The sequence below is a fragment of the Oncorhynchus masou genome, chromosome 5, assembly GCF_036934945.1.
Source record: "Oncorhynchus masou masou isolate Uvic2021 chromosome 5, UVic_Omas_1.1, whole genome shotgun sequence".
NCBI lineage: Eukaryota > Metazoa > Chordata > Actinopteri > Salmoniformes > Salmonidae > Oncorhynchus > Oncorhynchus masou.
In genome coordinates this window covers 56535146-56550478 of record NC_088216.1, presented here as the reverse complement: position 1 = coordinate 56550478, position 15333 = coordinate 56535146, and the positions used below count along the sequence as shown (strand labels likewise).

The window sequence follows — 15333 nt, the reverse complement described above, 5'->3', positions numbered from 1 at the left end:
TCACACACCTTGACTTTTTCCACATTTTGTTGCGTTACAGCCTGCATTTAAAATGGATGAAATTGAGATTTTGTGTCACTGGCCTACACACAATACCCCATAACGTCAAAGTGCATTAATGTTTTTTTTCTTCTTCTTTTTTTCCGTTCAAATCAATAACAAATTCAAATCTGAAATGCCTCGAGTCAATAAATATTCAACGCCTTTTGTTATGGCAAGCCTAAATCATTTCAAGTTGCATGGACTCACTTTGTATGCAATGGAGTTTAACATGACTACCTCAAATCTGTACCCCACACATATATTTATGTGTAAGCAGTGAATTTCAAACACAGATTCAATCACAAAGAACAGGGAGGTTTTCCAATGCCTCGCTAAGGGCACCCATTTATTTTATTTTATTTAACAATGCAAGTCAGTTAAGAACAAATTCTTATTTACAATGATGCTTCCTTTTCTACCTATTGGTAGATGGATAAAAAAAATAAAAAAAGTAGACATTGAAAATCTCTTTGAGCATGGTGAATTATTTAATTACACTTTGGATGGTGTATCAATACACCCAGTAACACAAAGATACAGGCGTCCATCGTAACTCAGCTGTTGGAGAGAAAGGAAACCGTGAGGCCAATGGTGATTTTAAACCCGTTACAGAGTTTAATAGCTGTGATAGGAGAAAACTGAGGATGGATCAACATTGCAGTTACTCCACACTACTAACCTAATTGACAGAGTAAAAAGGAAGCCTGAACAGAATAAAAAATATTCCAAAACATACATCCAGTTTGCAACAAGGCAGTAAAGTAAAACTGCAAAGCAGTCAAAGCAGTTAATTTTTCCTGAATTCAAAGTGTTATGTTTGGGGCAAATCCAATACAACACATTATTGAGTGGTAGCTGGATCATGTTATGGATATGCTTGTAATCGTTAAGGACTGGGGAGTTTTTCAGGATAAAAAAGAAACGTAATAGAGCTAATCACAGGCAAAATCCTAGAGAAAAACTTGGTTCAGTCTGTTTTCCACCAGACACAGGGAGATGAATTCATCTTTCAGCATAACCTACAGCACAAGGCCAAATCTACACTGGAGTTGCTTACCAAGAAGACAGTTCCTGAGTGGCCGAGTTACAGTTGACTTAAATTGTCTTGAAAATCTATGGCAAGATTTGAAAATGGTTGTCTAGCAATGACCCTCAACCAATTTCATTGTCGGTTAAGGGCTTGTAAGTAAGCATTTCACTGTAAGGTCTACCTGTTGTATTCGGCGTATGTGACAAATAACATTTGATGACAGCTGACATAACAGGTCATAACACTGTCATGACCCATATTTCCACATGTTGTGACATATTTTGCGTTATTTTGTCACTGGTTATGACCCCTACATAACAATGTAAAAACCCACAAATCCTACCATGGTAGTTATTTTATGGCTGGTTATGACACGTACATAAGTGTCAAAACCCTAAAAACCTACCACACAAGGCACAACATTCCATTGCACCATAGCCTACGTGTCAACTGTATGTTTATGTTGTATAGGTATTTTTTAAACGGACCATATTCAATTATCACCATTGTAGTTGCACACACATTGATGTCAGACATGCACCGACCCCAATGCTCTGTTGCAGATGACTGGGTTGAATGGAGGAGCAGATTTCAGGAGCAGGACAGGACACCCTCTTTTTGACTGATATAATGGCATGTACGTGATAGGCCCATCTGGCTTATATGATTATGATGGTCATAATGCTTCTTCACAGTGTCAAAGTATATTTTCTTAGTCCAAGTAAAGTGACACAGGATGGTCATAATGCTTCATGACAGTGTTATAAAGTTATTATTATATTATTTAAAATGTGATGAAAAAAACATGACTGTAAATAATTAATTACAACAAAGGATTTAAGAAACAAACTTTCAAAACGAAAGAAAACTTCTTGGCAAGGATTTTCTTTTCTTTTTTTATAAATGTGGGTTGACACTCTTATTTAGGCGTCATAACCAGCCATAAAATTACTCTATATATATTACAACAGGTGTAAATAAATGGGTCATGACAGTGTAATGACAGGTTATGCTAGCTATTATGACATGACAACGTTATGTTATAACATGTTATGACACAAGGTGTCAAGTAAAGTGTTACCAAATTTGCTATAACTGGGAAAACCACCACAAGCAATAATTATCAACAAATTTGCAAACGCATCTCGTGACTGCATGATTGAAAGAACACTTGTACCTGTCAATGCAGTCTCCAGAGATTGGGAAGACAGTGAGCACCACATCCGGAGGACACTTTAATCCAATTCTGTTCAGGATAGCCTAATTGTTTTATATTGTCCATTCGGACAACTAAAATCTATAGTCTGCTTGTCTACTTGTCCTGAGCAAGCAGACAAGCGTTAATGTTGTGGCCCAGCTCAAACATTTTGCCTGTACTTAACTCTATTGTATATATATTTCATCTTAAAGAACTCCCTAGTCCTTGTCGATGACAAGGATACCCATAATATGATGCAGCCACCATCATGCTTGAAAATATTAAGTGAAGCTTTGTATTTAGGACAAAGTTATTTTACTTTGCCACATTTTCTACAGTTTTACTTTAGTGCCTTATTCCAAACAGGATGCATGTTTTGGAATATTTTTATTCTGTACAAGCTTCCTTTTCAATCTGTTATTTAGGTTAGTATTGTGGAGTAACTACAATGTTGTTGATCCATCCAAAGTCTTCCATCACTGCCATAAAACTCTTAACTGTTTTAAAGTCACTGTTGGCCTCATGGTGAAATCCCTGAGTGGTTTCCTTCCTCTCTGGCAACGGAGTTAGGAAAAACGCTGATTCTTTGTAGTGACTGGGCGTATTAATACACCATCAAAAGTGTAATTGATGGGCCTCCTGAGTGGCGTAGTGGTCTAAAGCACTACGCTTTAGACCACTACGAGTTCAGGCTGCGACCGGGAGAGGTCTGGGGTGGCGCGCAATCGGCCCAGCGTCGTCCGGGTTAGGGGAGTTTGGCTGGTAGGGATGTCCTTGTCCCACTACGCTCTAGTGACTCCTGTGGCATGCTGGGTGCATGCATGCTGACACGGTGTACAGTGTTTTCCTCTGACACAATGGTGTGGCTAGCTTCCAGGTTAAGTGGGCAGTGCGGCTTGGTTTGGTTGTGTTTCAGCTCTTGACCTTTTCCTATCCCGAGTCCGTAATCGAGATGCAGTGATGAGATACTAATTACCAATTGGGAGAAATGACAAATGAAATGAAACTGTGTTATTCTTAACTCCACCACGCTCAAAGGGATATTCAGTGTCTGCTTTTATATTCTACTTATTGACTCAAGACATTTCAGCTTTTGATTTTTAATTAATGTGAACAAATTTCAAAAAACAATTCCACTTTGACATTATGGGGTATTATGTGTAGGCCAGTGGCACAAAATCTCAAGTTAATCCATTTTAAATTCAGACTGTAACACAACAAAATGTGGAAAAAGTCAAGGGGCGTGAATACGTTATGAAAGCACTGTAATGCCAGGAGGAATTGAGGAAATGCCAAACTAAACTATGGGAGAATTGCATACTCCTCATATCCTTTCTTCCTCTCCTCAAAACCTGTTGGAGGAGAAGGTTTGAGTGGCGGGACATCTAGCTTTCTCATCAAATGGATTTTGAGAAGGAAGAGAGGAGGACTTGAGTATCCAATTGAGATTCTCCCTATGGAACATGTCTCAGACCCAGAGTTTATCTGATCAGGTGGTGGCCTATTGGTTAGAGTTTATATCCACTAGATGACAGCGGCCCTCTTCTCCTAGCATTCTGAGCCTCCACTCTCCCTAAAGAAAAAACAGCTTGTTGCCCCATTTGGTTACACAGAGGTGATCTCTTCAGATTAATACACACTCCCTGTATATGCCATTTTAAGTAGTTTTTTTAATAACTATGTTTAAGAATAGTGCACAAAACCAAAATATCACTTAGTGGTATGCTGCTGGCTTTCCTCTGAAGCTAAGCAGGGTTGGACTGGTCATTTCCTGGATGGGAGACCAGTTGCTGCTGGAAGTGGTGTTGGAGGGCCAGTAGGAGGCACTCTATCCTCTGGTCAATAAAAATATCCCAGGGCAGCGATTAGGGACACTGCCCTGTGTAGGATGCGGTCTTTTGGATGGGATGTTAAACAGGTGTCCTGACTCCCATGGCACTTATTTTAAGAGCAGTGTGTTAACCCCAGTGTCCTGGCTAAATTCCCAATCTGACTGTCATGGCCATCTAATCATACCTAGCTTCCAATTAGCTCATTCATCCCCAATAGCTATTCCCCAAGTTAAATAATAACGTGTTCTGAGTCAACTTACCTGGTAAAATATGGGTTATAAAATTACACTGAATACATAAGTGTCAACAATTATTTTTAAACAGTTGCTGGGATAGGCCTAAGACCAGAGATTTTTTATCAAACTTTACTGTAAAGAAAAGAGAAACCCACACTCTTGCTTATGACGTATTATATTAAAGCATGCATAGGAACAAATGATACAAGCAATTGCACTGTGCAGGTTTATTTTTTCTTTAAACTGTCATCACATTATTCCCCACACACTTGCAACGAGATAACTCAGATGTGCAAGTGCTTTTTTTTGTCAAACTTTACTTGACAGCATAGCCTATAATATGTGGTTTGATCATGAAGTTGAGTGGTGCCTCGATGTGCCTCAGTTTGAGCTCAGAGAACCCAGCAGTCTCCAGATGTTTCCATGTCGCCCTGACTACTTCACATCCATCCCCAAAGTAGTACCATATCGGCTGGAGGACGTGCTGGAAGAAGTATGTCCAAGAGGATGGGTCTGCCACTACATGCTCTAAAAAGTACAGAGCACCACCCTGTTGGACATTCACAACAACAAAAGTTACCAGTAGTTACAAAGCATTTTGTTCCCACCTTCAGTCCATACCACTGTTAGTAGAAAAATGCATTGTCAATATGTAGATAGTAACTGACAATTTAGTTGAAACTTATAAACATGACGGTCTTCTAAAACTAGCCGCAGCAGGGCATTTATGTTTAGTGATTCAAGTGCCTGCACAGTGGTGTATTCGTTGCCCACTAGCTTGTGTTCCTGATGATTCAATCAAACTAAATTGAATTAGTTAGTGTAGCTATATTGCCTACGTTTGGTGCCTGCTATAGCTTGTTGCAACTTCCTAGCTATAGCCTAATATTCATCATAACTTAAAAACTACCTAGACATACTGGTTGTGTTTCAAAACAACATTTACAATGTTAGATTGCCAGTTGAGTTACAAGCTGTCATTTGATTCTTTTTTTTTGCAAGTTAACAATTGATTTTCTGAGTAACGCTAATTGCCATCATAATCTGTAGGAAAGTAGTTGTAATCATTTAGCCTACAGAATCTACACAGTAAGCCCTAACAATAGTGACCTCAGTTATACACAGAGTACAAAACATTTGGAACACCTTCCTAATGTTAGCAGTTGATGTTATTCTTTAATAACACAGACCCCAAAGCAAATCATGGGGAGGAAAATAGGTTTATTTAAAGAGAATAAGTCATAGATGTTATGCTGAGAGGTAGATGGTCGTTCCTTCCCTGTCCTCAGTGATTCTCTCCCATGAGTCTCTCCTGAACAAAGGGACAGGATGTAGTTCTATAACCCAGCCCTAGCCCGTGGTTGACCAAATAGAATTCCTTGCAATAAAACTGGTCCAATGGCCAAATAACAAGTATCCTATTTCAGGCTCAATACATAGACACATTCCTCCCATATGTCTCTGCATTAATCCCTATTACTGAAAAAAAAACAATTTCCTTTGATCGTTAGAACTGTATTAGAACTCTCGTCCTCTGCGTTATGTATTATCTTAAAATATTCTTACATTAGCATTGAGTTACACACCCTTTTCCCCTCAGAACAGCCTCAATTCGTCAGGCCATGGACTCTACAACGTGTCTAAAGCATTGCACACAGATGCTGGCCCATGTGGACTCCAATGCTTTCCACAAAGTCGGCTGGATATCCTTTGGGTGGTGGACCATTCTTGAGAAACAAGGGAAACTGTTGAGCATGAAAAACCCAGCAGCGTTGCAGTTCTTGACACACTCAAACCGGTGCACCTGGCACCTATTACCATACCTCGTTCAAAGGCACAAATCGTTTGTCTGGCCCATTCCCCCTCTTAATGGCACATATACACAATCCATGTTTTAAATAGTCTCAATGCTTAAAAGTCATTTGAACCTGTCTCCTCCCCTTCATCTACGCTGATCGAAGTGGATTTAACAAGTGATATCAATAAGGGATCATAGCTTTCATCTGGATTCACCTGGTCAGTCTGTCATGGAAAGAGCAGGTGTTCCTAATGTTTTGTACAATCAGTGTATAATCTGTTGACAAAATGCCAGCAGCGCGTTACTGACATTTCTCTGAAAAACATAATTTAACTATGATGAAGGGTTATACCATGGCCAATCTTTTCTATTTGAGAGTGGATGCATTGTTTCCTTTCAAAATTGATAAGCGCTCAAATGATTACACTATAAATATGAAAATTAACTTACAGGCCTCAATATGCGATGCGCCTCCTGCAATGTTCGCGGTATGTTGTTGACAGAACACAGCACCAGCGTGCAGACGACAACGTCCACAGAGTCATCTTTCACTGCCCCCATGTCCTCTCCGGAAGCGACCACAAATCTTTCAAATGTTAGGTGATCATTGACAGCCAGACTTTTTTGTAGATACTTCTCGAAGTGAGGATTGGGGTCGGTGCAAACCACCTTGCAACCAGACGGGTAGAATTCAAAGTTAGCCCCGCTTCCGCAACCGATCTCCAAAATGCGAAGCGGGCCATTGCCTTTGGTGAACTCTGAGAGATTGCTGAAAAGATCCTTCTTTTTGTCGTTCATTTTCTTGTTGTAGGTGAAAGATATCCTGTAAATTAGAAATGGAAAGAAACGCTTGTAGATGCCATATATGCCAACCACTTCCATTAATTGTAGTGGCAACGTTAGTACCTTGAAAATAAACGTAAAGAAATTCATAAAACAAGTCATTTTGCGAATGTTGAGCTGCAGAAGTTGATACAGTCGAAAGAATGTTTTGTTTCAAGCTCTTCGTCTTCTTCTGTGTATTTATGACTGCTGGCAACCAACTTTAAAGTGCATTACCGCCACCAACTGGACTGGAGTGTGGACCAGAGACATGGAGGCACAGCTATGTAATGTGGAAGGGAGGGGTAAGTCATTAAACTGTCATTCTTGTTTTATTTTTTCATGAATGTGTATGTTTGATGTTATGTTTGGCCTATGCCATGCCTCTCACCATATCCCAGTGAATTTTCTTGTACGTAAAGTAAATATCTGTGAAAATCAGACAATAGAAATATCTAATTTGGTGGAGAGCCTCATTCTGGTCCAAGTATGATAATTAGGGTCCTCACGGAATCCAGACATTAAAAAATATTAAAACATGTATTACCTTATTAAGGAATCAACTAATGTATTGAAAATGTATTAATTTGCCCAAATGTATCATAAGACATGAACAAAATGTATCAGTGATACAACGAGACTTCCCCTGCCTTCTGGTAGATAGATGGAAAGGCTTTCCTAAAAACACACTCAATTACATGTTCACTACAAAGAAGCTTACACTTTCCTGGCAGAATGATTTCATTGTTGCATGTTGCGTTTATATTTTTGTTCATTATATTTCAGTGTCAGAAATATGGGGAGGGAAAGGGAGTGATTGTTATTAGATTTGAGGAGTAATTGGGTTGAAGAGCCAAGATTAACTGAACTGCTGGGGAAATTTTCAGGGAATATAGGTTTTAATTATGTATTATGTTTACTTAGGGAGACAAGAATATTGTGTAGGATTTAGACCTTACACATCTCCTTAATGTTCAAGGTCCCTGAGCGTGACAAGTAATGTTATTGCACAATTTAACACAGTTAGTTATATTTCACTTATCACTTTTCACTATTGCCCGTTCCTGAATGAGTGAATCTACTGTGTCCCTAATGTCCTCCTTATTTGTTCATAAGGGTTAGTGCATGTGGCACAAATTCATTTTTGTACCTGACCAGTTTGCACAGGGGGAGTCTGTAGCGCTTCCTGGATGGCAGAAGCACAAACTCTGAGTTGAGCACATGGGAGGGGTGCTCTGATATTTTGTTTGCCGTCCTCAGCATGTTTGTGTGGTAGCTGTCCAGAAAGGTTTTGATGGTCAGCTTGACAATATTTTTAGGGGCAGTTTTCAGCAGACTTGACACCTTGGTTTTTGCCTGTACTGTGTGTTGTACCAAGCAGTGATGCAGTACAGTACTGCAGTACTGGATAGTGGAGCAAAAGAACATGTTCAGTATTTCCAAGGTTGCCCCGAAAGACTTCAGCCTGCAGAGAAAGTGCATGTACTGTTGCACCTTAGCACACACATAGTCCACTTTGACACTCCATCTCAGGGCATGGTCAACATGATATATATATATGAGAGTAGACCGGCTGGATGTGTTCACTGTGAATGACTACCTGGTTTCGGTCAGCCACTGACCTGGGCTCAAAGACAACCTCCTGTGTTTTTGTGACATTCAGCACAAAATAGTTTGTCACATCACTGCACAAGGCTGTGTACACTGTCTAGGTACAGTGGGAGGTCGCTGTTGTCCTCCATTAGGGCCAGCAGGACAGTGTCATGGGAGTCCTTAATCACAAAATGCTTGGTGTTTTGACTTGTGCAATTGGTGTACAGAATGAAAAGGACGGGTGAGCTCACACAACCTTGTGCTCTTTCCATGACAGACTGACCATTCTTACTTCCGGCGCCGACAGAGATTGCCGCCTCGCTTCGCATTCCTAGGAAACTATGTTGTTTCTTACATTAGTACCCCAGGTCATCTTAGGTTTCATTACATACAGTCGAGAAGAACTACTGTATATAAGATCAGCGTCAACTCACCATCAGTACGACCAAGAATATGTTTTTCGCGACGCGGATCCTGTGTTCTGCCTTACAAACAGGACAACGGAATGGATCGCATGCAGCGACCCAAAAACGACTCCGAAAAAGAGGGAAACGAGGCGGTCTTCTGGTCAGACTATGGAGACGGGCACATCGTGCCCCACTTCCTAGCATTCTTCTTGCCAATGTCCAGTCTCTTGACAACAAGGTTGATGAAATCCGAGCAAGGGTAGCATTCCAGAGGGACATCGGAGACTGTAACGTTCTGTGCTTCACGGAAACATGGCTCACTGGAGAGACGCTATCCGAAGCGGTGCAGCCAACGGGTTTCTCCACGCATCGCGCCGACAGAAACAAACACCTTTCTGGTAAGAAGAGGGGTGGGGGTGTATGCCTTATGGCTAACGAGGCATGGTGCGATGAAAGAAACATACAGGAACTCAAATCCTTCTGTTCACCTGATTTAGAATTCCTCACAATCAAATGTAGACCGCATTATCTACCAAGAGAATTCTCTTCGATTATAATCACAGCCGTATATATCCCCCCCCCAAGCAGACACATCGATGGCTCTGAACGAACTTTATTTAACTCTTTGCAAACTGGAAACCATTTATCCGGAGGCTGCATTCATTGTTGTTGGGGATTTTAACAAGGCTAATCTGAAAACAAGACTCCCTAAATTTTATCAGCATATCGATTGCGCAACCAGGGGCGGAAAAACCTTGGATCACTGTTACTCTAACTTCCGCGACACATATAAGGCCCTGCCCCGCCCCCCTTTCGGAAAAGCTGACCACGACTCCATTTTGCTGATACCTGCCTACAGACAAAAGCTAAAAAAAGAAGCTCCCACGCTGAGGTCTGTCCAACGCTGGTCCGACCAAGCTGACTCCACACTCCAAGACTGCTTCCATCACGTGGACTGGGACATGTTTCGTATTGCGTCAGATAACAACATTGATTGAGTTGGAGGCATGCGTGGCCACTGCTTTCAATCAGGGCAAGGTGTCTGGTAACATGACTGAATACAAACAATGCAGCTATTCCCTCCGTAAGGGAAACAAGCTAAGCGTCAGTACAGAGACAAAGTAGAATCCCAATTCAACGGCTCAGACACAAGAGGCATGTGGCAGGGTCTACAGTCAATCACGGACTACAGGAAGAAATCCAGCCCAGTCACGGACCAGGATGTCTTGCTCCCAGGCAGACTAAATAACTTTTTTGCCCGCTTTGAGGACAATACAGTGCCACTGACACTGCCTGCAACGGAAAAATGCGGTCTCTCCTTCACTGCAGCCGAGGTGAGTAAAACATTTAAACGTGTTAACCCTCGCAAGGCTGCAGGCCCAGACGGCATCCCCAGCCGCGCCCTCAGAGCATGCGCAGACCAGCTGGCTGGTGTGTTTACGGACATATTCAATCAATCCCTATACCAGTCTGCTGTTCCCACATGCTTCAAGAGGGCCACCATTGTTCCTGTTCCCAAGAAAGCTAATGCAACTGAGCTAAACGACTACCGCCCCGTAGCACTCACTTCCGTCATCATGAAGTGCTTTGAGAGACTAGTCAAGGACCATATCACCTCCACCCTACCTGACACCCTAGACCCACTCCAATTTGCTTACCGCTCAAATAGGTCCACAGACGATGCAATCTCAACCACACTGCACACTGCCCTAACCCATCTGGACAAGAGGAATACCTATGTGAGAATGCTGTTCATCGACTACAGCTCGGCATTCAACACCATAGTACCCTCCAAGCTCGTCATCAAGCTCGAGACCCTGGGTCTCGACCCCGCCCTGTGCAACTGGGTACTGGACTTCCTGACGGGCCGCCCCAGGTGGTGAGGGTAGGTAACAACATCTCCTCCCCGCTGATCCTCAACACTGGGGCCCCACAAGGGTGCGTTCTGAGCCCTCTCCTGTACTCCCTGTTCACCCACGACTGCGTGGCCACGCATGCCTCCAACTCAATCATCAAGTTTGCGGACGACACAACAGTGGTAGGCTTGATTACCAACAACAACGAGACGGCCTACAGGGAGGAGGTGAGGGCCCTCGGAGTGTGGTGTCAGGAAAATAACCTCACACTCAACGTCAACAAAACTAAGGAGATGATTGTGGACTTCAGGAAACAGCAGAGGGAACACCCCCCTATCCACATCGATGGAACAGTAGTGGAGAGAGTAGCAAGTTTTAAGTTCCTCGGCATACACATCACAGACAAACTGAATTGGTCCACTCACACAGACCGCATCGTGAAGAAGGCGCAGCAGCGCCTCTTCAACCTCAGGAGGCTGAAGAAATTTGGCTTGTCACCAAAAGCACTCACAAACTTCTACAGATGCACAATCGAGAGCATTTCTGGCGGGCTGTATCACCGCCTGGTACGGCAACTGCTCCGCCCTCAACCGTAAGGCTCTCCAGAGGGTAGTGAGGTCTGCACAACGCATCACCGGGGGCAAACTACCTGCCCTCCAGGACACCTACACCACCCGATGTTACAGGAAGGCCATAAAGATCATCAAGGACATCAACCACCCGAGCCACTGCCTGTTCACCCCGCTATCATCCAGAAGGCGAGGTCAGTACAGGTGCATCAAAGCTGGGACCGAGAGACTGAAAAACAGCTTCTATCTCAAGGCCATCAGACTGTTAAACAGCCACCACTAACATTGAGTGGCTGCTGCCAACACACTGACACTGACTCAACTCCAGCCACTTTAATAATGGGAATTGATGGGAAATGATGTAAATATATCACTAGCCACTTTAAACAATGCTACCTTATATAATGTTACTTACCCTACATTATTCATCTTATATGCATACGTATATACTGTACTCTATATCATCGACTGCATCCTTATGTAATACATGTATCACTAGCCACTAACTATGCCACTTTGTTTACATACTCATCTCATATGTATATACTGTACTCGTTACCATCTACTGTATCTTGCCTATGCTGCTCTATACCATCACTCATTCATATATCCTTATGTACATATTCTTTATCCCCTTACACTGTGTATAAGACAGTAGTTTAGGAATTGAATTGTTAGTTAGATTACTTGTTGGTTATTACTGCATTGTCGGAACTAGAAGCACAAGCATTTCGCTACACTCGCATTAACATCTGCTAACCATGTGTATGTGACAAATAAAATTTGATTTGATTTGATTTGAGTTGGTGACCACAGGAGGGGAGGGAGTGTTGTTTACCTTGAGTTCTGTTACTGAGAAATGAGTGTTACCCATAAATGGGGTGTGGGTTAATGTCCAGTTCTTTCTTTTTGGCTAGTAAAAGGTGCGTTTGTATGGTGTTAAAAGCAGAGGAAAAATCTATAAAGAGTGCTTTGGCATATGTTTTTGGTTGGTCTAGGTGTTTCAGAATCAGGTGTGTGAGGGTGGTCATTGCATCCTCTGTACTGCGCCCGTTTCTATATACTAGCTGGTAAGGGTCTAGTTTCCTATCTGCAGAGAGTTTTAGGTTCAGAGCCACTATTCTCTTCAAAGTAGTCATTGTGCTCCTTGGGGCATGGCATTTTCGGGATGGGGATGAAGTGAAACGTTTCCAGGCCTGTGGTGTTGTGTGTGAGTTGATGGATAACTGGAAGATGGGTTGCCAGACTGGGTCAAGCTCCTCAGCAAAGGTCTTGAGGAGGACTGGGCTCACATTATCTGGCCCAGAGGCCTTTCTTGGGTTCAGTTGTTTAAAAAACTTTGTGACCTGCTCTGTGGTAACAATGATTTCCTCTGCGTGAGAGGCAGGGACAGTCTGTAGGACAGCAAAGCAGTCATTTGTGTGATTATGGGTGTCAAATATTTTGTAGAACAGGTTCAGTTTCTTCACAAATGTGGGATCGTCATCTATGTGGAGGGATTTACGGGGTGCTGACATGCCGGCCATGCTCTTTATGGTTTGCCAGGCTAGTTCCTGCAGTGATAATTCACCAACTTTATCAAATGTTTTCATAATTTATCTGCAGATAAGCGCTAAAAAGCCTAGGCCTACCAATAGGTAACCAAATGACGGCTCTCACTGATGCGATTCGGTAGGTTACACTGACTGACGAGACGAGAGTCACTCACTGTCTGGCCCCGACATGCTAGGAAAGGAAACCTAGGAAATCCTTTAAGTTACTTGTCCCAATGCGATACCATAGGACATACAGTATAACCAAGTTGCATTATTTATGAATGGCAAAGGGATATAGGAGATCGACTTTATTCAGTCAGTTCAAGTTCGACACCTTTTTATAAATGAATGTGTCAGAAAACAATGATTAAGATATGCCGTGGATTTTGACTCATCGTTACAACTTGAAAATTCATGTGCATTATGCTCTCTCCCTCCTCTGTGTATTTTTTTTGGACTGCAACTGGAGATATGTATATAATGACAATATGCTCATGTCTCCGCCCTAAAACGGGAGTCATTGTCCGGGAAGGCAGGCATCAAGCTTAGTTCCAAAATAAACCCATAGAAATGCATTGGGCTGTGAAACCTCTTGCTTCGCTTCTTCCTGTCTTCTGCATTGTCCTGTCATCGTTCGCTTTGTGACTGACAGGCGCCTATCCTACCAATAGATTGTTAGAAGATGCATATCATTCATTCTAGTGGGAGAAGGCTTGCTGGACTGGCGAACTGAAGCTTTTAAATGAAAAGTAGCTTGGTTAATATGAAGTGGAAAATGTAGCTGGCTGAAAATGAGTCTGTAACCGGTTGATTAGCCAACAGCTGGCGCTTAATGAAAACATTGGTGGTAGCGAGCTGGAGAACATATTAATTGTAGCTTCCCACATTAGCTATAGCAAATAATAATTCAACAAAACTATGGCCTACAACCAGGTGCGGTGCTAGGGTCTCAGCACAGAAGGGGTGGATTGGTCTCGAGGGGCCCTTCTGACCAAATCATTTTTTAAAAGTATAGCTGATATGGCCAATCATAAATGCAAATTAGGCATTATCACATATTGAGCCATGCAATCCGATTTCCAATAAAACACACAGAGAGATACGGTGTTTCACTTTGCCTGACACAAAAAAAAGAAAACAGGTTGCCAGTCGACCGCTAACAGCAAAACAATGTTTTAGCACCAAGGACGTGTCGCTCTACAAAGTGTAGCGGCCAGGAGAGCTCCACAGGTAGTCGGCACCATGGTCAGCAGCACCCAAGCAAAGATTCATCAAAGCCATTCATCAAAATCATTAATCTAAGGCATGAAGCGGTTGTTTAGTAGACAAAAAGGCCTACATTCAAAGATAAAGTCTACAACTCAAAAACAGATACAGTGTAAGCAACACATGGCAGGCAGTGTCTCTCTCTCTCTCTCTCTCTCTCTCTCTCTCTCTCGCTCTCTATCTCTCTCTCACACACACACACACACACACACACACACACACACACACACACACACACACACACACACACACACACACACACACACACACACACACACACACACACACACACACTGCCTATAAGTGCAGAGAGGTGATGAGCAAGAGGGCCTGAAATAACATTCTAACTGCTTTTATCTTAACCAAAGACCAATAAAAAAGGATGTTTCACTCACCAGATTTTTCACTCCTCTCAGCCAATCTTGCCATTTTGTAGATTGATTTAGCCTAGTAGTCAATTTGTTAATTCCATCATCATGCATTCCATAAAACAAAATAATAATCCCAACAATAATCCCAACAAGTGAACGAACTATGTACAAATCAAGGTCCCATTTTAGAACGTCATCTTCCCCTCCTTCATGTTGTCAAACCACTTTGTAAATGTCTATGTCTTGCCATAGCCACAGGACGTAGGGGTTTAAAAAAAAAATCAGAATTATTTTGTATATCAACCCAACCCGCAAACATCTTCTCGTGGTTTTTTTTCTTGCTCAAAACAAAGCAAAGTGAGATTGCATAGTCTGGCCTCATTCATGCATGCACACAAATAGCTCTTGATGAGCTTCATGCGACTAGAACTTCGCTCTGACTGCTGATGGGAATGGTCTTGTAGATTCTATGGAGAATGGTCAGATTCGGTGCATGTCGTTGGCAATGAGGAATGGTAGGTCTGCGTCAGTGTTGAGATCCATGGTTAACTCGGAATACAGAGCATTCGGAAAGTATTCAGACCCCTTGACTTTTTCAACATTTTGTTACATATGTTAGAGCCTTATTCTAAAATGGATTAAATAAAACAAAATCCTCATCAATCTGCAGACAATACCCCATACTGACAAAGCGAAAAGAGAAATACCTTATTTACTTAAGTATGCAGACCCTTCACTATGAGACTCGAAACTGAGCTCAGGTGCATCCTGTTTCCAT

At 42.2% G+C, this 15333-nt stretch overlaps 1 protein-coding gene across 1 annotated transcript; it reads right to left on the bottom strand.

The window, feature by feature from the left end:
* Positions 1–4495: 4495 nt before the first annotated feature.
* Positions 4496–7169, bottom strand: LOC135539916 (thiol S-methyltransferase TMT1A-like). Its single transcript, XM_064966168.1, has 2 exons — positions 6587–7169; positions 4496–4888 (listed from the first exon to the last, which is right to left on the bottom strand). The coding sequence occupies exons 1-2, from the start codon at positions 7079–7081 to the stop codon at positions 4655–4657; spliced, it is 729 nt and encodes a 242-aa protein (XP_064822240.1). The 5' UTR covers positions 7082–7169; the 3' UTR covers positions 4496–4654.
* Between the last annotated feature and the right edge of the window lie 8164 nt (positions 7170–15333).